General features: G+C 24.8%; 4 protein-coding genes across 4 annotated transcripts; 2 read left to right on the forward strand and 2 right to left on the reverse strand.

Annotated features, from left to right (window-relative positions):
* Positions 1 to 1491: 1491 nt before the first annotated feature.
* LOC122853179 (lysosomal thioesterase PPT2 homolog) lies at positions 1492 to 2671 on the forward strand. Its single transcript, XM_044153480.1, has 4 exons — positions 1492 to 1703; positions 1771 to 2020; positions 2115 to 2233; positions 2318 to 2671. Exons 1-4 carry the CDS (start codon positions 1554 to 1556, stop codon positions 2669 to 2671), a joined length of 873 nt encoding a protein of 290 aa, XP_044009415.1. The 5' UTR covers positions 1492 to 1553.
* A 40-nt stretch (positions 2672 to 2711) lies between these two features.
* Positions 2712 to 4956, reverse strand: LOC122853178 (venom serine carboxypeptidase). Its single transcript, XM_044153479.1, has 3 exons — positions 4854 to 4956; positions 4302 to 4711; positions 2712 to 4208 (listed from the first exon to the last, which is right to left on the reverse strand). The coding sequence occupies exons 2-3, from the start codon at positions 4608 to 4610 to the stop codon at positions 3090 to 3092; spliced, it is 1428 nt and encodes a 475-aa protein (XP_044009414.1). The 5' UTR covers positions 4611 to 4711; positions 4854 to 4956; the 3' UTR covers positions 2712 to 3089.
* Positions 4957 to 5086: 130 nt separating this feature from the next.
* LOC122853181 (GATA zinc finger domain-containing protein 4-like) lies at positions 5087 to 6775 on the forward strand. The gene is made up of 2 exons (XM_044153481.1): positions 5087 to 5432; positions 5701 to 6775. Exon 2 carries the CDS (start codon positions 5727 to 5729, stop codon positions 6675 to 6677), a length of 951 nt encoding a protein of 316 aa, XP_044009416.1. The 5' UTR covers positions 5087 to 5432; positions 5701 to 5726; the 3' UTR covers positions 6678 to 6775.
* Positions 6776 to 7221: 446 nt separating this feature from the next.
* LOC122853182 (piezo-type mechanosensitive ion channel component-like) lies at positions 7222 to 24580 on the reverse strand. The gene is given in 18 exon segments (XM_044153482.1): positions 7222 to 9781; positions 9847 to 10129; positions 10818 to 10892; positions 11172 to 11248; positions 11329 to 11589; positions 12297 to 12476; positions 12744 to 12889; positions 13349 to 13411; positions 14672 to 15631; positions 15634 to 17608; positions 17912 to 17950; positions 18125 to 18172; positions 18446 to 18574; positions 18785 to 19449; positions 19528 to 19746; positions 21727 to 21858; positions 23817 to 23866; positions 23949 to 24580. Coding segments are annotated over 16 exon segments (7641 nt in total). The 5' UTR covers positions 21791 to 21858; positions 23817 to 23866; positions 23949 to 24580; the 3' UTR covers positions 7222 to 7324.
* Positions 24581 to 24640: the final 60 nt, after the last annotated feature.

Below are 24640 nucleotides of genomic sequence, written 5' to 3' on the forward strand. Positions count from 1 at the left end.
ACCTACTCTTTTTCTTCTTTTTCTCTTTTTTTTCATCATGTCGTGTAAATAACAAAAAAAAAAAACGAAAAAAAAAAATGAAATTTTCAATTAGACAAAAAATTAATTTACAAATAATATTTGACGATGCGCCTAATAGAGTTTATTAAAGATTAATAAAGAACAAAAAAAAAATTAAATAATTTAGTCACTTTTTAGAGTTGTATGCTTCTGCTATAGCATCAATATCAATTTGAGTGAATATTTCATCATCAGATTCATTATTCAAAAAAAAATCATTTGAAAAACTTGATGACCAATTATTCACTATTGATTTTGATGTATTTTTATTATTTGATTGATTCAAATTATCAGATAAATTTTTATCATTAGAATTTTGTATAATTTGTAAATCATCAATATTACATTCAAAATTACAAATATTATCACAATTTTCAGTAATACTGACCAGGGCGAGTTATCGTTCTTGGCCATATGCAACTTTCATATGTGAGACCTACTACGTTTGTGTTTTAGATTTCTCTGTGAGGATATATTAACAGTGTTACATTTTATTTATACCTATAACATACATAAATTTACCTTGATTGTTATCTTTAATTTATTTATTTTATTCTATATTTTAGTGTTTAACTATTTTTTACATTGTAAATTTACTATTTATTTTTTTATCAATTTTATAAAAAATAAAAAATGAGAAATATTAAATAATTACCCAAGTAAAAATTGAAATGAAAATACGATAGAGTAAAATGACAACACTATATGGCTATTTTTATTTATTTTAAATTGTGAATAGAAAAAAAAAGGAAAAACAGACGTGTAAAATTTATATTTTTATCGTAAAGCATTTTTGTTTAGAATTTTTTTTTCGGCAATGAAAAATCATGATAATAATAACTTAAAAATATAAGTGAATATTTTTTCAAGTTCATTATGTTTACAAAATAAATGTCAAAATTAAGATGTGTCATTGCCATGTATAATCAAAAATTCTGCAAAACAAGTATAATAAATAATCATCGAAAAAAATAAAGAGCCTTTTTTCAGATTGGAGTTGTAAAATTCTTCAACAGAAAATAGACAAAAAAAAAAAAAGCCAAATGACAAAGAAAAAATACAAAACAATTCACCTATATAATATTTCGAAAAAATAAAATCAATCATATGTTGATAAAAAAAAAATTAAAATTAATATTCCTCAAGACTTGCAATTTAATTTATATTTAAAATAAATCGTAAATTATTTTTTGTTTTTTTTAAAAAAACATACTTAATCTCATTGTAAAAAAATGTATTTTTTGTTTTTTTTTCTGTTGTTTTTCAAAAATCAATTGTTAATCAACAAAAGAAAATATAAAAAATGAATTTTTCAATATTTGATATAAAAGAAAAACCACTATGAATTATCATAAGTATGTAAAATAGATATCTATATTTTCATTTTCTTTGTTATATTTATATTATATTTATACTCCAAAAGAATTTTTGCATTATGATGTCAGAGTGTCAGTGTCAGTGTTGTTGTTAAAATACTCATAAGAACAATCACCATGATAAAAAAATATAATTTAATTAATTTTTTAATATTAAATTTAGCTAATTTAATTTATTGTAAATTACCATATCGTCCAGTTGTTATTATCCATGGTGTATTAACTGGTAGTGAAAGTATGGAACTGATAAGTTCAAGGATACAAGAGGTAAATAGAAAAAAATGTAAACAAAGAAATAAATATAAAATAATAAAAATAATTTTTTTTTTCAAAGATGCATCCTGGTACTCAAGTATACAATACACCACGTTATGCTGGATGGAATAGTTTGGAGCCAATGTGGCATCAAGTTGAACAAATTGGTGAAGATGTTATGGCTATTGCAGCAGCATATCCAGAAGGTATACATCTTCTTGGTTACAGTCAAGGTGGTCTTGTTGCACGAGCAATATTACAAAGATATCCAGAACACAATGTACGAACATTTATTTCACTTAGTTCACCACAAGCTGGTCAATTTGGAAGTTAGTCATTCATTTCTTTTTATTTATTCAATTTTAAATTTAAAAAATAGTTTATTTATTTTTTCATTTAAATATCATTGTCATAATGTTACAGCAAAATTTTTACGTTTATTTTTTCCTGATTTGGTTTGTGAAACTGCTTATGAATTATTTTATTCAAGAGTTGGTCAATTAAGTAGTGTTGGAAATTATTGGAATGATCCCTATGAACAAGTATGTTATTTTAAAAAACAAAAAAACTAATTTCAATTATTAATAATGTATTTTTTATTAATTAGGATGTTTTTTTGTTTTTAGAAATTATACATGAAGTATTCGAAATTTTTACCGTTTGTAAATAATGAAGCCAAGTCATTGAACACTACGTTATTTAAAGCAGCATTAACAAAATTAAATAAAATGGTACTGATTGGTGGTCCAGATGATGGTGTGATAACCCCATGGCAAAGTAGTCAATTTGGTTATTATAATAATAACGCAACAGTTGTTGATATGAGAGAAAGAGAAATTTATCAAACTGATGCAATTGGACTTAAGACACTTGATAATGAAAAAAAATTAACAATTCATACTGTAGCACAAATACCACATTTTATGTGGCATAAAAATATATCAATTGTTGATAAATATATTTTACCATATCTCGATTGAAAATTAATTTAGTTTTATAAAAAAATATTAATTATTAAACAGTGATATAAATTGATAATTAAATTGAATAATTCAAGACTGAATTTTTGCAGCAAATTACATTGAAATTATATTGAATTAAAAAATTATTTTTATAATTATAATTGAGATTATCTAAATTGAAATTAAATAAAAAAATTTTCAAATGCAAATTATTTTATTTTCATTTATTTATAAATATTATAGAGAATATTTTTTTATTTTTATTTTAACATACACTAGAAAAATATCAAGGTATAAAAAAAAAAATGTTTATGGTAACTTTTAAGTATTTGTTTTTTGTTTTTCTAAATAATTAATTAATCATTTAGAAAATTCATTCAAAAAAGTGAAAATAACACTGGAAATTTCATTTTTTTTTTTTCGATTTAACTTTGTTTTAAAAATTTTTACCATGAGTAAGTCTGGTGATTAAATCCCAGGCCCATTTTGGTTGATCTCCAGGAACCATATGTCCAGCATTTCTAACTAAAACTTCAATAAGATTACCAGATTGTTTTGAATAACCAGCAATTTCTTTATCAACAATCCAAGTTTTTCGTTTAGCTTGTTTATATTTATCAGCACCAGGCCATTTTAATTGTTGTAAATAATTTTCAGTCAATGGATAAGCAACAATAATATCAAGTTGTCCATTATAAATAAGTACTTTATAATTTTGTAAAAGAACAACAATTTTATCAGCTTCTGAACGTGTTATATCACCAATTAAATGTTTTTCAACTTGATTTGCTTCAACATCATATGAGCAATTACCAACATGAATAGCACGTCTAACATCAACTCTTTGTATATATTCAGACATCCATAATGACTCATTACTATCACATGTTTTTAAATAATTAAAATAAAAATCAAAACCAGTTAAATTTTTAAATAAACTTGGCTCTGAATTTAAATCACCATCAATAAGTTTATTAAATATATCAAATGCTTCATTATATTTACTTTGATTTATAAAATCTCTTCCTTGTTTTTCATAATTATGAAATTCATTACGTCCATTAAAATCAATTAAACCAAGTTGATAAAGATAATCACCATATAATAATTGATTAACTGGATCAGTTAAACCATTACCAATTGCAATACCTTTCATATTTATTTTTATTTTTGAGCTTGGATTTAATTTATGAATTGTATATGCTAAAGCTGGTACATATTTACCAGCATAAGACTCTCCAGTAACGTAGAATGGATTTTTTTGTAATTCAGGAAACAATTGAAAAAATTGTGTCAATGCTTCATGAAGATCTAATCCAACTTCTGTTTCATTTGTACAATAGCCTTGATCATGATCAGTAAAACTGTAGCCAGTTCCAACTGGATTATCAATGTAAATAACATTGTGATTAAGTGTCCATGAATATTCACGTTTTTTAAGAGTTTTATTTTGTGTTACTGAGAATGGTCCATTTTCAGTAAATAAACCAAAAAGAGAACTGGCACCTGGACCACCTTGAAGCCATAAAACAACTGGAGCATCTTTTGGATTTGACTAGACAAAAAAAAACAAAAACAATCATTTAATAATATTTAGATAATTATAAAGGCTTTCTTGTTTGTTTTTATTATTTTTTTATCAACTTACTTGAGCAGGAAAGAACCAAAAAAACATATTTGAATTATATTTTTTATTAACAGTTAAATAACCAGCATAACTGCTTACATCACTCATATCTTTGTGATCAACAGAAGCACTTTTTCTTGCATCCTCAATTTTTCCTGAATCAATAAAAGGAGTAAGAAATAATGGTGTACCAGCATCATCACCAAAATTAAGTGGAAATTTTGTCAACTTTGGATAGCCATTTGTAAATAATGCCAAATTTTCATTTGCATAATTAATAATGATAAATAAAACACTAATAATCCAAACAATGGAATAATTTTTATCCATTGTTAATTATTTTTTTAACACTATGATTTTTGGAGTATTATTCAATCAAGGCGTGTGTTAACAACAAATGTAATTTAATTGTAATAATAGCTGGTGTTATGCTGAAAAATAAAAAACAGATTAAAACAATTGCGTATTATATTTAGTAACAAAGTTCACTATGTTCTGATAATATTTTTTACATAAAAAAACAACCCTCTTATCAATTTTAGTGAAAATATAAAAATAAAAAACTAAACTTACTGATTAAAAAGGTATTATTACTTGTATCTTTTTGCTATTCTCTCAGCGACACTCAACGATTTGTTTTTGTTAGTTTTTTTTTTTTTGTTTATTTGTGTTTTGCTGCGTCATTAATTGTGAGAAAAATATAGCTGCGCTATCTCCCAGTAAAATAATCGACGATAAATTGTCGGTAAAAAAGAAATTATTTTGTTATAAAAAAAAAAAAATAATAATAAATAAACAAAATCAAATGTTTATAAAAATTATTAATAAATAAATAATTGTGTAAATTTACTTTCACAGTATTTTATTGTATCCAGTCATGTGAAAGTATAAAATAAATAATTATATTTTTATTATTGATAAATATCAACTTTCGCAAACTCACCTGTTGACGTTTGATCACAAACAATCAGTTGAAAATTAAAATTGAAGACAACTAATTAATTACTCAATCATCAACAGGATTATTTATTTCACAAATATTTAGATAGTCAATTTGGATTTATTACACGAGGATAATATATACCATTGATTTATCAAGGAAGAATACTTTATTCAAAACATAAACATTAACCAGGTGACATAACAACAAAGGTAAATTTCATAATATTATCTTGTCATATTTGCTTCAATATTCATTCATTCAATAAAGTAAACAAATAGCTAATATTAAATTGTTTATAAAAGTTAATTAAATGTTTTTAAAAATAAAATTATTATTTGTACTGTGAGGTTAATAATAAAAAGACAATGAATGCCAAAGTTTTGATGATTGGTAAAGTAAAACATAGCTTTGATGATCAAATAATAATAAAATGTAAAATATTATTTGTCAATTTATCGGAATATAATTACTTTTCAGACAAATAACATTTAAAAATCATCAAGATGAATGATTCATTTCTCGAGGAAATTGGTTTGGTTGATCAACCAACAGGATGTGTGGTTCGTGGTGCAGAACGACACATAACAACAAGACGTTCAAACTCACCAAGATCAGTTATTCCTGCTGAACAAGCTGAATGGGATTTATTTATAAAACAACAAAAACCAATTGAAATATCAACACCAAAAATGCCTAAATCATCACGTCGTTCTGTTGAAGAAATTAATTCACAATTAAAAACACCACTATTACGTAATCCAAGTGAAACAATCAACAACAACAATAACACTAATAATAATAAAAAAACAACAAAAGATAAAAGTCCAGGTACAAAAGTTAAAAATTCAGCTAAAAAAAATAAATCAACAGATGTTAAATTGAAAACTGTTGATAATATTGATCAACAACAAATTCAATTGAATAATAAAAATCGTTTAAAAATAAGTGTTTCATCAAGTGATAATAGTAGACTATCTGATAATTCAACAAAAGAAAATAGTCGACCATTTGATGGATCTGCTGATAGTATTAATAATTCTGATAAAATAAAAGAACGTAAAAAAAATCAAAATGATAATATAAATAAAAAATTTAATTCAAGTGATGGTGCTGAATCATTTGCAATGTTAAATGCAATTAAAGAAGTTGTTAGTTCATATACTAAAATTGAAAGTAATAAAATTATGAAAATGATGCAAGATTTACATATTAATTCACAATCAAATATGATTAAACAAATGTTGTCATTGTCTGATGATATTAAAGAACAAAATCTTGGTATTAATTCAGGTCGTTTTCAATCATTGGTACAAGAAAATGCTAAACTATTGGATAATATTAATTATCTTAAAAATCGAGTTGATGAATTACAAAAATCACAAGAAGATTATGATAAATTACGTCAAGAAAATTCAATGCTAAAAATTCGTCTTTGTGAATATGAAAAAAAATAAATTTATAGCTTTATTTTGTTCATGATTAAAAAAATTATTAATCATTATATTTATGAAATATTACGAGACTGAATTATTCAGTATGTTAATCAATAAAAAGGGAAAAACAATTGATTAAAATTAAAAAAAATTAAAATAGATTTAAGTAAATCATTGTAGAACAATGTAAATTACTTGAAGAAAAAAAAAAACACACCAATAATTTCTGTACTTTTTTTATTATTAAAGTTTTTTTATACAATAATTGATCGTATTATAGCAAAATTATTTAAATGCATGAATATTCATTTATTATTAAATATTATTTACACAAATATTTTAGCTTTTTTTATATAATGAATTGAGGCACAATATTTATTGATTAATTTTATGTTTTTTCATTGATTATTAATTTATATTTTGATGTAAAAAATAATGAAATTTGATTAAATAAAAATCAAAAGAGCAAATTCAATACAAAAGGTTAAAAAAAAAAAAACTATAGATATATGTAAATGATAGTTGGACACTTGAAAATAATATTTAGATATTAATCAACAAAAAAAAAAAAAATGACAAATAATCTTTTATAACTTGTCAGAGAAAAAAACTTAAATGACTAGGAAGTTTAAAAAATATTATAGCTATTACATATATATGAAACACATTTAGTCAGTTTTTGGCCTTCTTTCTCTTACGTTATCAGTGAGTTCATCAAAATCATGATCATCATCATCATCAAGATCATTAGCATCACGTTCAGCTCTATCACCAGATGCCACTGACTCAGGTGGTCTTGTCCATCTTATCAATGTTTCAGGTGAACGATAAAGGAATATTAGCTTAGCAAATAAATCTTCTTCCAAGCATAATTCACCACTTTCACGTACTAAATAAATATCTAAACAAAGACGTAATATTCTATCAACATATGGCATATCATCAAACATAATTTTTGGTGCCATTTCACTGACAATACGTCTCATCATTTGGCTTATAACAATAACAGCTGTTGTATATAAACCAAGTATACCAAAACCACTTATAAAATTTAAACCAGGTGGAAATGTTCTGTCATTAAATAAAAACATCATAATCCATGATTCACAATCATTTAATGGTATACGACTCAAGTATGATGAATGTATTTGATCATCACATTTTTCACTAACCATCCACCATTGTTGTTGTGTTTCATCTGTTGATAATTTTAATGTTACACTTCTAAATACATCTTTATCTGGATCAAATGTTGTTGATGTATCATTATGCATTAATTGTGATACTGGATCAACATTTTGATTAGTAACTTTTAAAAATTTTGGAAATACATTTTGTAATACAATTGTTGTATTAAAATTATTTTGTTCACTATTATTTGTTAACATTTTAATTAAATTTTGTCTATCTTGATTTAATTTACCATCAATATATGCTGGAAATTCAATTTTTCTTGTTTTAATTGTTGTATCACTTAATTCTTTAACATGTGTTTGACGTGATACAGACCATTCAATATGTATTTGCATTGTTGTATTTTTTTCAAGTTCAAGTTTTAAACGTAATTTATCTGGTGGTGATATACCCCATATTTTTCTTGATGAATTTGACATTCTAACTGCTGATACATCAGCTGCTGAATAACTCTCTAAAAATGTCATTGATGATCTGTATTTACGTCCAATATAAATATTTGTTAAATCAATATAATCTTTTTCTGTATAATTAACAATTTCTGAATCTTGTGATGACATTGTATATATTGGTTCATGTGAACCAAATTTAATACTTAATGATACATCATAAGGTGGATTTGGATCACCAACAGTACCACCAAGTGCATATATTAATAATGGAAACCATATTAAACCAATAATAACAAATAATGCACCACCACCAGTCATGTATTTACTTACTTGTGATTTTTTAACACCACGTGGTTGTGGATAATCTGATTCAACACCTCTCATACATTTAATTTGATAAATACTTGCAAATATATCTTCCATTTTAAACCAATCCATTATTGTCATTGATGTATCTGTCCATATCCAATCCATAACAGCTCTCAATTCAAATAAAAATGGTATTATCATAAATCCTTTGAATAAAGAATAATTTATCATACTATAATTTTTACACAAAAAATTACCAAGTATTCTTGTTGGATAACCAAGACGTAATTGATATGCAGCAAATAATAAATAAAAACATTTAACCATATACCAAATTGGTGGTGCCCAACTTGTATTAAAATCTTTATCTGTTACTATTGGTAGAATAAAAAACATCCATATATGAACACCAAATATTAGAAAATATTGAAATACAAGTTTACCAGCTGTTGATTTACGTAAATATAATGCACGATCAATGACAATAAGTGTAAATTGAAATAATAACATTAATAAAAATGGCATTGGTACACGATTTTCTTGAAAATATGCTGTAACACCACCGTCTTCTTGTTGTGTACCAAATGCAGAAAATCCAAATATTAGCAATATAAAATTAAAAAAATCACATAAAAACATGTATGCATAAACATTTGTTTTTTCTTTTCCATCTGTTGACAATATATTTTCTAAAAATATTTTTGCTGGTTCTAAATATTTCATTGTTGTATAATGTACTGTTGTTGAAAAATTTTCATCACATGGATGTATTTCTTCATCTTTAATAACTATTTTTTCTTCATCTTGATGATTATCACCAGAAGATTCTGGTTTATCTTGTGTATGTGATGTTGATGCTACTGTTGCTGTTGTTGTTGTTGTTACATCTTGACTTGAACTGTGTGGTGTATCATTACGTAAATGTTCTTCATTTTGCCAATGAAATCTTGTTGGTTCTGATTGACCATTTGTATTGGTTGTATTTTTTTTTGATGATGATGATAATGTTATTTTTGATGGTATTATTTTTCTTGCATTGTAAGGAGTTGTCCATTGTCCAAGTGCTTTTAGCATATATCGATGAAAAAATACCATGAGTAATAATAAAAGATCCCAAAATGCATAATCTGTTTGTTTTTCAATGCCAATTATTTTTGCTGGACGACTTTTTATTTCATCAGTCCAAGGTATTTGTTCTAATTGAAATATACTTTTTACAATGACAATTGCCTGAAAATTAATTTAATTTATTATTTATTTGTTTATATTATTTAAAAGAAAGTTTAATTTTTTACCTCAGTATAAGCAATCACAGTAACCCAAAAAGTTTTTGATGGTCTTGGAACAGTTAATGAACCCCAGAAAAATACCATAAGTGGCAAAGGAGTTGATAAAACAGATGCATTTTTAATTTGATGAATAAAAATTGTAAAATAACACATGAATGTTGAATGTGCTAATATTCCAAACCACATTGAAGCAAGAAGTTGAATAATTGGTGGCTGATCAACTTCTGATAGCTCTGGTTGTTGATCTTCTTCAACTGGATTTATCACTGGTGGCCTTGATAATATTGAGCTATTTAAATCAAATAATATCAAAAAAATTAATTATAAATTCCTTTACAAATATTGACATATAAAATTAACAACAATTTTTTTAATTAATGCAATTTCTATTGTTAAATATTGAGATGATGATTTTTTTTCTAAATTTTATTTCAGATGAAACACACGTGTGATAAAAGTATGATGGTGAAGATAAAAATAAATGCAATATTTGTGATTAAAGCGTGCAAAAAAAGCAACGGTGAAACATCTGTTTTTTTTTTTTTTTCTACAATGAACCGATACCTGGAGGAGGACGCATCCAATCCTCGCTCCAAACTCGGCGCCAGAATTCGGATGTGTGGAACTGTCAGCAAGCTCTCCTTCCTGGCAAAAATAATAATTTTTCTTGATCGAATTTTATCCAAGGAGGAAAGTCACATACAGACACACTTTGTAATATTTTTTTTTTATATTAATTAACAATAATTATATTAAACATGAAGGAGCGCTGCGGACGATCATCAATTTTTAATTTTGTTATTTTAGATTAAATTAGTTTTAATAAAAGAATTGATAAAATTAACAAATGATTATTAAAGCAAATTTAAAAAATAATGTTGTATTAATAATATCAGGAAACCAACTAGCTAGCTACTGAAAAATTAATGATTAAATAAAGAAAAATAAAGCTTCATTTTGGTGACTATATTCCCTACCTGTCGTCCTGTTCTTTTAGCTGATTTTGAGCCTCACCATCTGTTGTCTCATCTGTGCTTCCCTCAGTATCTGATCTGTTATAATCCATAACATTTACTACTATTCTCATAACTATTTATATATCAACCGATGATTTATCAAAAAAATTAAAAATTGCTTTTCTATTGAAAAAAAAGCTCCTTGAATTTTTCAATTTTCTTCATTGTATGATTTTTTTATCACATTATTTTATAAATAAATCAACTAATCTAAATATATTTCTATTTTATTTCTAAATAAGCTTAATTTTTAATTAATATAAAAAATAAAAATAATTAATTTAATAAAATTTTTTTTGTGCTTTTTTTACTTACCTCTCTTTTATTAGAGGAATTGGTTGCCAAATTTGATTTATCCCAAGTCTCATGCCTCTTCGAAAATCTGGTTTAGCCTGTGAATTAAATATTGAAGAAAAAAAAAATTCAGCATAACGATTTTTTGAATTATTAATAAATTAGATAAATAAATTACTTTTAAAATTTTTTTCTCTTTTGCAAGAACTTTTCTGATGTATCTGTAATCTCGTGAGAATTTATTGAGATATCTTGTGGCTGATACCATGGCACTGTTGATAAACTCGATCATAAATTTGAAGTACGTAAGTAGAGAAATATTTTTTGGTGTATCAGACTTTTCTTCATCATCGTCATCACCTGGATGGGTCATGTCATCATTTTTCATTTCTCTCTCTATATCATCAACTTCCATTGACGGTAGACTCGTTCTATCAGCCTAAATAAATAAATAAAAAATATCAATTAAAAACTATGATAAATTAATCCTTTTTTTTTTCTTTCAAACAACAAAAAAAACCCAGAGCTGTTACAGCCGATGACATTAACAAGTTAAAGTTGTTGGTTGAAGCTAGAACGAGTTACTAATTAATTAATTTTAAACCAGGTTTTTCACAAAAATATAATTTTTTCAATTAAAAAATTTTCAATAATTTAACAACACTTTTCTTTTTCCATATAATTTTTTTTTTTTTCAAATAGAAAAACCTAGTTTAAAATACTGAAAAATCATGATAAACCTTCATCTATCCATGAATAAAAATAAAAATAATACAATGATTAAAATAAAAAGAAAATCTACTAAATAATATCAATAAATTAATAACTACTTCCTGAAAAGCTAAACTATAGCAAATTAATTAAATTTAAATGATAAATTAAAGTTAATATTAATTTGAAATAATAAATAAAATGTTAGAAAAATTTGCAATCTACATAGCAACTACGTATAAATAAATAAATAAATAAAAATTAAAATAATAATTTGTTGAAAAATAAATAAATAAAAATAATGAATTTAATTATCGAAAATTGAATTGAAAAAGATAGATAGATAGACAGAGAGATAGAGAGAAATAGTCTTGATTAAATTATGCAAATAGACACATATTAATCATTGACTTTGTTGATGAGAAGAAGTCTCACATCAGTTGTCGCAGCAGCAGAATCACTTGTTGATCTTGCACTCAAATAAGACACCGATGATTTCTTCCTAGTCAATGGTGCACTTTGTCGTCTTAGTCTCAATGCATCCTTCTGGGTACCACCATACATGGCAACGTGTGTAGCAATCTCTATGTCTGTCTTAATGAGTGTTGTCATCAGCTGAAAATCATCACTCGTAACATATCAAATACAGTAACACATACATTTATACTTATGTGTATTTTTCACACATGGTGCAGACAATCACAATAACTTGCACTCATCATGTTACACACACTGAAAAGTATTTTTGTTTTTTTTTTTTTTTATTCTTTTCTATTTTCTTTTCTTTTTATTCATTTTATTATTATTATTTTTAAAAAAAAATTTAAGTATTGCAGTAGAAAATATATAATTTTAGAAAATAAATAAAATTTAAATACTGACCTCTGATACAGTCATTCGTCGACCACGTTGACGTTGTTGACGTCGACGTTCTTCTTCTTCAAATTCATCTTGTGGATCTGGCAGTAAATCAGTAACATCTTCATCCTCGAAATCATCAAACATGTAGTAGTCACCAGATCTAACAGCTATTAAAAAAAGAAAAAAAAAAATACATATTAATATTTATTTTAGAATTATTCTTAAGCAACACAAAGATATTTATTATTTTATATTGATGACTGACAATAATACTAAAGCCATGCATTTCCAACCAGTACCAACTGGATATATATTCTCCTAGACAAAACCAATAATGTTTTTTAATGTAATGGCTTAACACTCAATGAATATTATTACCAGCTGTTTTTTTATATAAAAAATGTTTACAAGTACAAATAGATAGTTTACAAGAAGATTAATTACAACGAATTTTAATTAAAATGATAATTAAGCTGAAACAATATGTACAATATATTATTATAGTATTAGTTTTACAGACTTTTAATTAACTTAATCTAAATATAATTTAAGAGATTTGTTGAATCTTGATATATCTTTTAATTTTTTTTCTCCTAAATAATACAAATTTCTACATATAAATTTACCCTGTCTGTTGTAATCTGGTGCATGACGTCTGTACAATGGTCGGTCATGTGGAAACAGCGTATCTACATTAATTGACACACATGAAAATAAAAAAAATAAAATAATAACAAAATAAGCATTGATTAATTATTAAAAATAAATAATATAAAAAAATATTTGAAATGTTTTTTTTTTTTAAGAAAAAAAAACACTGGATCTGAAAATAATATTTAAATCCCAAACAAATTTATAATTTTTGCAGGATATATTAATGAAGAAAAAACACTGATTAACAATAATAATAATAGTAAACATCTGTAAAAAGAAAAAAAAAAATCATGCCAACAGATTTAAATTAATTTTTACAGTGCAATATTGTGATCTTTGATTGTCCATCTAGATCATCATTATAATGGCGTGTCGAAGCATTTTTTTTTTTAACAATGAATAATCACACGTTGACGAAGGCACGTTGAATTAAATTATATTCCTTGTAACAATTTTACATGTATGATGTGAACGATGTGAACGTGATGTATATGAAACAATTGATTGTCTTGATATTGGATTATCTGTAATCCATGTTGTTTCAGCAAAACTTGATTGTCGTCTGTGTATATTATCACGTAACAAACATGATCTATCATTTGATGCTAAATGATCATATGGTGGTGGTGAAAATACTGGAAATGTTTCATCTGATGATACACCATGTGGATTTAAATCACTATTTGGTGGTGAACCAAATGATATTCGTGTTGGTTCAAGATATCCATCTAGACTAACTGTTAATATTGCTGAATTTGGTGATGGTGCATGTAATAATGATGCTGCTCTTGGTGTTAATGGTGGTGGATCATCATCAATATTATTATTTGTATTATCATCATCATCATCGTCACTTGTATCATTTTCATCAATTGGTGTTCTGTAACCTTGTGGTGGTGTATGACCCGAGGATAAACACGAACTAACACTTGATGCTTTTGCCAATGGTGCCCTTCCTTTTTATCGTCAATGATTGCGTAAAGAGAATATGAGGAATTTTTTTTTTCTTTTTAAGTTTCTTTAATGCTTTTCTTTTAATTTCACGATGGCTTTAATTATTTTATTATGAAAAGTCCAAAATTTATTTTAATTTAAATATTTATATATAATGAAAAATTTTTAAATTTATTTCAATAATTTTATTTAAAGCTAGCGTGAATTTAAAGATTGGTTTTTTTTATAGATAGACATTTTTTAAAACCTAGAAAAACTTAATTTATTTATAGAAAATAATAATAATAAAACATCTTGTTTTTTAAAGATAAATTTAAGTAAAAAAAAAAATAATTTCTTACCAACTTTGTGTGTTGATGGCTCACGATAACTTGGTCCTTGAATTCTTTGTTGATCAGCTTTAATTTTATCCATTTTAAATTTCAATTTTTCAAGTACATTTTTTTCAACATTTTCTTGATATTCAATACGTTTTTTATGTAAATCTTCAAGTAATTCAGCACCACGTGATGCTAATATACTCATTGCTTTTGTTTCATCAACAATATGAAAGAAATAATAACTTTTAAATAATCTTTTCATAATAATTAAACAAGCAAAACATAATACATCCCAAACCATATCACTATCTGTTTTAATATCACCACAAACACCAACACCAATACCAAGTAATTGTATAAATGGACATGATTGTTTCCATTGTGATGTTAAAACATATCCAAGTCCTTGAAATAATGCTTTTGAAAATATAACACAAACATTATAACCAAGTAAAATATTCCACCATTTTAATATTGTTTTAACTGGACGTAAATAAAAATCACTTCCTTGCCATAAAAATACAAATGCACCAATTAAATAACCAAGTGAAAATAAATTTGTTTTTTTAGTACCAGCAAGAAACATCATTGACAATGTTATCCACATAAAACTCATCATAAAACCACGTTTTAATACATCAAGCCAACATCTTATATGTGATACATAATCTTTAACTGGATTTATAAAATTTAATTTTTCCATATCTTGATATACTGAATAATTATGACCAGCAATAAATTCATGCTCATCATCAGTTGTCGTTTTTTCTTCAATTTTAAATACCAAACTTTGTCTAATAACCATTAGTAATAAAAAAAAATCACATATTAATATATGTGGATTTGGTGGTCTATCAGGATCTGGCAAATACAGCCAATTTTGTAGTTCTTTAAGTATTGTGTAATCATTCCATGGATAATAAATACATAGCCATGTTGGTGGTGCAACAACAATTGCATAATATTATGATGAATAAAAAAACCGTTTTTAGCAAATAACATGAGTAACCATAAGCCATATAGAACAGAAAAAAAATCAAGTCTTTTACCAATTAATGTTACAATAGCCATGAGACAAAATTCAAGACCAAATTTATAAAATCCATAATTTAATAAAAATTTAAGACAATATGATATTCCTTTATCAGCATCGCTTCTTTTGATATTTGGAAACATAACACTTGGTGTGTCCAATGATTCACCACGGCTTTGACGATAAAAACATTGACGTACCATTATAACAGCTCTCAATGTTGTTAATGCAATTATTAATATATAACCATTTAATAAATTAAATAATTTATCTGGATCAGCTTTTTTCATTCCAATCCATTCAGCAGTATTATAAATTTTTGTTTCATTAACAGATGTACAATTAACATTCCATTCTTCATGTTTAATATATTTAATTTGATACAACATTTTTATAACCATCAATACAGCAATTGCAAATGCAATACTATTTATCGAAATTATTTGTAATGATTTACGTAAATTCATTGTAACAACAATGACAATAACAAATATCCAATTAATTGCACAAACATCATTAACACATAATAACATTAATGATATATATATAATTTTTTCCATATGAATTTCAAGTATAAGCCATATGTTATTATAAAAATTTTTTAATTGACAAACTGTACGACGTAATAATGCAATTCTTTCAAGTTTTGACATTTGTTTAAGCTGTTTTAATGTATACATTGTTGTTGATTGTTGAGCAGCAGTAGCAGCATCATCATCATCACCATCATTAACTAGTAATACATCAAGTGTTGATACAATATTTTTTGGTGCAATATATAAATTTTCACGTTTTGTTATTGTATCAATATTTATTTTATCAATATTTGTTTCTTCAAGAAAATCATTATGAAAATAATGCATTTGTAATACTGTTATTATAACAAAAAATGTTGGTGTTAATAAACGTACAAATAAATCTTTTGTTTCATATTTTTCAAGACCAATATCTTTTTGTAAATTATCATCAATTAATAAATATTTTGTCCATAATTGTGGAAAATTATTAAATTGATATGTATATACAAGAATTAACATTATAACTGAATATGCAATGACTGTTATCCAAAACATATACATCATTTTACGCCAACCTGACCATGTTATTTGAAAAGTTATAACAAATATTAAAAATAATGACATGTAAATTATTCTAAATACTGTCATTTGTTCACCAGTAATACCACTTGTAAATAACATTATTGCAACAACAACAATCCAAAATTTTGTTAATAATTTTTTGATTATTTTACCAACGTCTTTCATAAATTGACTTTTTATTTCAACACTATCATTTTGCATACTTGTTGTTGCTGCTGCTGCTGATACAGATAAATGTAATGGTGCAGCCATATCACGTAATGCTGATGTACGTTTATTTTTTTTAATTTCAGCCATATATTGACGCATTGTTATCCAAAACATTGTCATAAAACCAGATTTAATAACTAAATGCCAAGTGTTTGATTCATTTAATTTACTAAAGCCAATTTCTGACATTTGAATATTCCAAAATACTGTTGGTAATTCATCTTCAGTTAAATTTAAACTATAAATATAACCACCAATGACAAGTATTGTACCATAAAATACAATAAATGGTGAACATTTCATCATTGATGCACGTTTATTTGGTACCATCCATAGTGTTAATGCCCAAAGTAAAAATATAAATGTTGTCCAACTGTGATACATTATACTCCAAGTCATCATGATGATATTTGTTGCAAGATATGATGAATTAACAACAAGTTGAAATATTGAATATACAGCCATTATTATATGTTCAATTGGACCTGGATTATCTTCTGGTATTTCTTCACTCAATGATTGCATTTGAATTGAATCTTCATGTGGTCCATCAACTGTTACACTTCCTCTTGAGTCTTGAAGTAAACCAGTACGACCAGATCCAAATCGCATTAGCTAAATTAAAAAATTAAAAACTATAATTATTATCTAAATTGTCTAATAATGATTATTAAAGTTTTTTTTTTTTTTTTCATAGAATGAATGGTAAAAGCAAACAAGTGCTGGGAGAAAAGGCTCTTGCTAATCTAATTTTAAAAAAAAAACAAATAAAAATCAATATATTATTGTTGCTTGTTAATGAAATTATTATTTTTTTTTATTAAATGATAATTAATATAATGAATTTGCATGAATTAATGATGAAAAAAAAACACTGATATTAAAAACACAGAGAAATTTAATAACAGATACCCTCACCGTATCAGTATAATCTCCAGCAATATTTAAAAAGTCCCTCTGCGTAATGCATGCAACGATAATGAATAATTCAAATTTTGTTAATTTTTTTTTTCTTGTTAATTTTGTTATTGTTAGCATTTGAATTATTATTAATTTTTTTTTTCATTTGTTTTTTTTTCTTTGATATAGATACAAAAAGTAAAAAAAAAAAAAAATACTGTTAATACGTACAGGAGTTCTTTCGTCCGGTTGAGTCGGAGGAGTGACAGTAGGCTGCTTCTAAAACACAGCAAACCAAGGAAAAAATAGGCAACATTCAGTACACAACAAACAAAACATTAAAAATAATCTTAAAATAAATATAAAATACACATTAATAATAAATATCAATAAGTGAAGGGATTGATAAATTGTGTGAATTGCTTTCTGATAGCAAAATAAATAAAATTAAAAATTAAAAGATCATCAATATTGAAGAGCCAAAGCTGGTAAAAGAATTTATTATTTTTTAATTGTAATTTTGATGATCAATCATTGTAAAATGATCCTTACGCGTGCCTTTCGCCTGGCTGATTGCCACCTTTGAGAAGGTGTTCTTCTCCTAATAGAAATATGTCGTTGTGTTATATTTGTATCCAATTTCCTTAATTTTCCACGATTTCTATCTTCATCATCATCATTCTAATATTCCAGGGGTTAATTTTAAAGCCGCATTATGATGAAAAGAGATTTACAGTTGATATTCAGTAATATTTGTTAGTTTATTTACATATATTAAATTGATTTAATAATTGAATAACCGATAGAGATAAAAGAGCCATTTCCATTAAAATTAATTTTGATATTATTAGTCACGATTAATTATAATAAATTAATATAAAATTTACTTACCGGTTTTTTAAATAAATATTGTGATTGTAATGCAAGCACGAAATATAGCCAAAATAATCTAATTGAATATCCATAATTTGTCCAGTCTGAATAATCAGATGAAAAAACATTACGTGGATCAGAACAATTTGTTGAATAATATGCATCAAGTGCAAAATATCTTGACCATGTTGAATTAATTTCGATAAACTCTTGTGGCCATTGATTTTGATATGCCATTAATGATGTTATATTTAATATAACAACAAGCATTACAATTCTACATATTATTGCAAAACCACGTTGTAATTCTTTGTGACAACTCCACCATGTTGCACATGATAAAAATATTATAAAATAAAAACCACCTTCAATTGATGGATTTAATGATGCAACAAGACACAATGAAGCTAGAACAATATATGTTCCAATAATACCAAAAAAATTTATAATTTTTGTATTAGCATCTTCAATGATTTTTGATGCTGTATTTGGTGATGAACGTCGTGGTGTTATTTCAGGATCTGATTGACTTTTCCATGTAAATTTACGACATAAACAATATGATATTATTGTCACTGGTAAAGCAACTATTTCTGGTAAAAGCCAATAAACAACTTCCCATACTGTTGCTTGTTCAAGACGAACTAAACCAGCATGTCGAAATATTTTTTCAAATAATCCACCTGAATCATTAAATTTATAAATTAGTTATTTGTATTTATTTGAAGGTTTATTTATTTTTTTTTGGAAATTATACTTACAATTTATTTTAAATTCATCATGAATTCGTGGTAATGCAACAAGAACAATTTGAAATGCAAGCTGTAAAAGAGCATTGATAAAACATAGTGCTATACTGGCTTTGAAATATCGACCAGTTGAAGCATTCATTGTTTCATGAGTTGGAATTGGCACTAATGGTGATAGCAACATTAGAAGTAGATAAATTAACGACAATCCACTGGGTCGCCATATCACACCTAATCAACAAAAAATTAAATTCAATATTTTATTTATTTGAATTCTAATTTTAAAAATGATGTTATTTTTTTTTTAAATGTAAAAATCATTTAATGATATTATAAAAAATATTTTAATGTAAAATAAAAGATGAAAAAAAAAAAAAAAATTCAAGTGAAAGGTCATGCATGAAAAAATATCATAAAAAGAGACTAGAAAATGTTGATGAATTTCAACAAGTTAAAATTGTAAAGGTCGAATTTTTAATAATATCCCATTTTTTATTATTTCCTTCTTTATTTTTTTTGATCGTTATTTGCATATTAAATTGATCAAATTTCGAGTATGCTATTTTCTTGTTTTTTTTTTAGATTTATATTCCAACTACGAGGTAATAAATAAAAATTAAATTTCGTTTTATGTATTTTTGATAATTAAATTACAAAAGATAAGTTTAAAAAAAAAAACGATTTTATCTATTTATCTATCTATCTATTTGTTGGCAGCTGAGTCGAAAAAAAAAAAAAATTTGAATATAAATTTCAACTAATTATTTTGCCCCATATGCTTTGTCTAACGTTTCTAAAATTATTTACATTCCAATTTAAAAATAGATTAGTTTAATAATTTATTTTTTGTATAACAAATTATTTGAAACAATCATTTTATTTTAGCGGTGTTAAATGTGATGAAAATTGAGGTCAACACTCCTGTAGAAAAAAAAAAAAATGTAAAGATAATTCAGTTGAATTTCGTTTAGCTTTTTTTTTAATTTAATTTTTTTGACACTACAATAGTATCATATGTCAAAAAAAAAAAAAGAAAGTAGAACATAACAAGCTCAGTGTGTCTGACAAGCCATTAGAACCCCTTTGCACTATTTCTGGTCGTCTTCAATATATTCTGATGTTCTGATGCCACTTTTCATTTACATCAAATATTTATTCATATTTTATATTCATTTTACTTTCGTACATATAAAAAATATATTTCCAGTATAATTATCATCATTTAATTCACGATAAATGTCATCATTTTTCATTGCATAATTTATTTTTTTTTTATCATTAATATTACGAAATCGATATGCAAAAAAATAAATAAATATTCAACATGACTGGACCGAGTGGTCACATCAAGTTATTTTTGGAACCACTCTCATCTTGCAAACTGTTGTATTTTATTTACAAAAATATTCGCGACTTTATATATTCCGTCACTATAAATTTTAAAAATATATATTTATTTTTTTTATTTCTATTTTGACAAGCGTATGATTTTATATTTTATTATAAACATAAAGCCTATGATTTGCGAAGAAATAAATATATTGTTTATGCGTAGAATAATAATTTCATATCGCTAGACATATAAATATATTTTTTTTTTTGATAAGAATAATTGTAGCTTTCCAACTCATATTAAAAAATTGATTATTTTATTTAATGAAGAACAAAAAAATAGAGAGAAATAATCAAACCGATTTAGACTTTTTTTTACCCCCTTAAAACTAGCTAGAAAATTATTAATAAATTACTAAACATTGTTAGCTTTATGCACAATATAAAAAAAAAAAAAAATAGAAAAAGCTGTTAAATATAATTTATATACAACACTCGAATAAAACATGAGCAAAGTTCTTTAAATGACCTAAAATCTAATCCGAAAACTTAGTCATAACTGCGATAAAAAAATATCAGCAAAAGCTGCTTTAATTTTTATTTTGTTAAATAATATATTTCCTTTGATGTTTTAGCATGAATGTACAGTTCCATTTGGTAAATGTGACATCATCATTTTGACTATCATATGTTAATTATCATTTTTTTTCTTTCGCTCTTTATTGTTGTGTCTTTTTCTTGCTCTTATCCTCAAGACAAAGTTTAATTACTCATTAAAATTACATTATCATAGAATAAAAAAAAAAAAAAAAAACATATTCACACATGAATCACAAGTATTTTTTTATTATTTATGAGTAATCATATTTAAAAACTTACATGCTGTGAAGGTCACAGGTATGACGATCCTGAGAACAGCAACATTCAGCCAGTATTGTCCCATTTTTAAATATTTGACTGAACTTTTTGTTTCTTCTATTATTATATCACTTTGTAATGATTATTATCATTCTGAAAAAAGTGAAAAAAAAATTTAATAAAATTATTACATGGCTAAAAAATCTCTTTTAGTATAATACATTTTTTATTTTTTTTATTTTTTATAATCTAGATGTGATTATATTTGCCGCACCTTCATTGACTATATACACAAGAGACCTCATTTTTCTGGGTTGTTTTCGATCTGACCATCGGAATAGGTATATTAACGATAAGAAAAAAAATAAAAATGTGTGTGTATCAATGTTTGAGGCGTCGATGAGGCGCCGACAATAAACAAGCTCATCAATTTTTCGAACGAAATTTGTTAAAATTTCATGTTAAAAAAATATATCTAAATAAAACATTTTTTTTCTATTATTAGAATTGATAAGATAGCTAAAAAATGGACTAAATAAAATAGCATTTGTATATGTATATAATTTTTTCAAACGGAAATATATTATGATGAGTAACCGGATTTTTGGATGATCGATTGAATTGAACATATGCAACCCTATCCTTCTTTCAACTTTACCCATTTTATTTATTTTATTTGACACATGATATCCTTAAATGACAACTAATTTATATATACAAAAGGAAGAAAGGTTCACATCCGTCTAAAATGTATACAATAAATAATAAAACGAATCACTGATATGACAACCTGGACAATCCTAAAAAAATATATTTGCTTTCTTTTCGTTATCAAGTTGCTAATGATAGATCCGTTTGATATTTAAAAATAAATATAAAGCTGATAATAAATAGAAGAAAAATAAGAACAAACTACTTGCCGATTAAAAATGAATAAAATAAAAAAACTAACATAACAAATAAATTACAATTTTATCATTAGCAAAAAGAGAAAAAAGTTTATAAAATAATATGATCTTTAATTATTTTAAAATCGTTATATTTTATTTTACTATTGTCCTGATTCGCTTGTTAATTTAATGGTGTGTCACACCCATAAAACATGAAGAAAAAAAATATATAAAATTAAATAGACACATTGATGTGATAGCTGGATAAAACACACAAAATCCCATCGCGTGATAAATGACATTACAAAAATATAATTACGTTTAATCATTGGTAATAAAATTTATACAAAAGTGTATTTAAATTAGAAAACTCAACATAAAAATTAATCAATTAGTTTGTTTTTTGAGATAAAAATTTAATTGTTAATTAGAAATTAAATAAAAGTCGAAGGAAAAAAAAATGTAATTGTTAATTATCAAAAAAAAAATAAATAACATGCGATGATGTATGTGAAAAGAATGTCAAATTTAATTAGCATGTATTGATGTTTTTAATCAACTGCAGTCGTCTGGCTTTGTTTAATTAAAAATACAATGAATTATTTAATTACTTACAAAGGAAGTATCTGTCATTATAACTTGTCTATTTATCACAACACCGACTCAATATCTACTCAATGTCTTCCTCATTAAAATTACTCATTCACACTTGGATTTACAATAACTAATAATCAAACAAGGACACTCATTGACATGAGGACATTTAAAAATAAATAATAATAATGTTAATAAAACTAATATTTAATTTCTAAATATAAAAAAAGATATCAATAAACTCTTATTATTATTTTGAAAAATTATAATTTTGAATTTTATAAATCATCTGCATAGACAAAACTGAATAATTTAATTTTTTTTTTCGTTGAAATTTATTATTCTGCAGTGTATTGATAATTCAAATCAATAAATGATTGTCAACTATTTATAGATGTTAAATAGATAAATGAAATTAATAAATTTCTAATGGAAAAAAAAATTATTTTCTATTTATTTTTTAGGTATTTTAAGTAAATTTTTATCTTGCAAATAGATCAGTGTAGCTAATGACATATTAAAATTAGTTTTAAAAAAATTTAATTACATGTCATAACAAGTGTTATTATAGGTATTTATATTTTTATTATGACAAACACATGTGGTGTTTGTAAAAATAAATCTTACCTATTTATGAGATAAACAAAAATCAGCTGGTTCATCGTCACTTAGATAACCTGAAATTTTAATTATTGTTATTTTTTGTGTTATGATTATTAATTTTTGTAATCAAGTTCATGATTCAAGTTTTAAAAATACCTTATATTACCTTTCTTGTGTTGATTATAAAACCACGACATATCTTATTTCCTTGTTACTTTCAGAACTTGTGTATCACTTTCATTTCGACATAAGAAAATACCTGAAATCTTATCTTTTTTGTTTTTTTATTAAATTTTCCGATGACTTGTTTGTCACGACACAAGTAAACATACGCACTTATATTTTTTTTAACTATATTTTTAATTTTTTTGTTTACTAATTTTATTATAATTTTATTGTTTTATAAGCAAGGGTTATTTGGTTAGTTATGATTTATGTTTGACCGCATTGACAAGTACTAATTTGCATAAAAAAAAATTTATAAATATAAAGAATCCGATAAACATTGAAAAGACATATACAGTTTGATCGATATTACATATGTAAAGTAACTTGATTAATATTTAATTTAAAGAAAATGTTAATAATATTTTAAAACTATATTTTATTTTATTTATTTGATGTTTATTTTTTGTTGGTAGTTTATTATTATAATAATTATTGTCACACTTATTATACACAGATAAATAGTAGAAAAAAAAAATGAGTAAAACACAGTAATAAATGAAGAGACAATAGAATTTTTAACCGCAAACAACCGGCAGCTCGCGTGGGACTGTTTGACTCACATCAAGGTTTTTGTTTTTTTTTATTTATTATTATCATCGTTATTTACACTTTTTTTTTTT

This window comes from Aphidius gifuensis, linkage group LG3 (assembly GCF_014905175.1).
Source record: "Aphidius gifuensis isolate YNYX2018 linkage group LG3, ASM1490517v1, whole genome shotgun sequence".
Taxonomy (NCBI): Eukaryota; Metazoa; Arthropoda; class Insecta; order Hymenoptera; family Braconidae; genus Aphidius; species Aphidius gifuensis.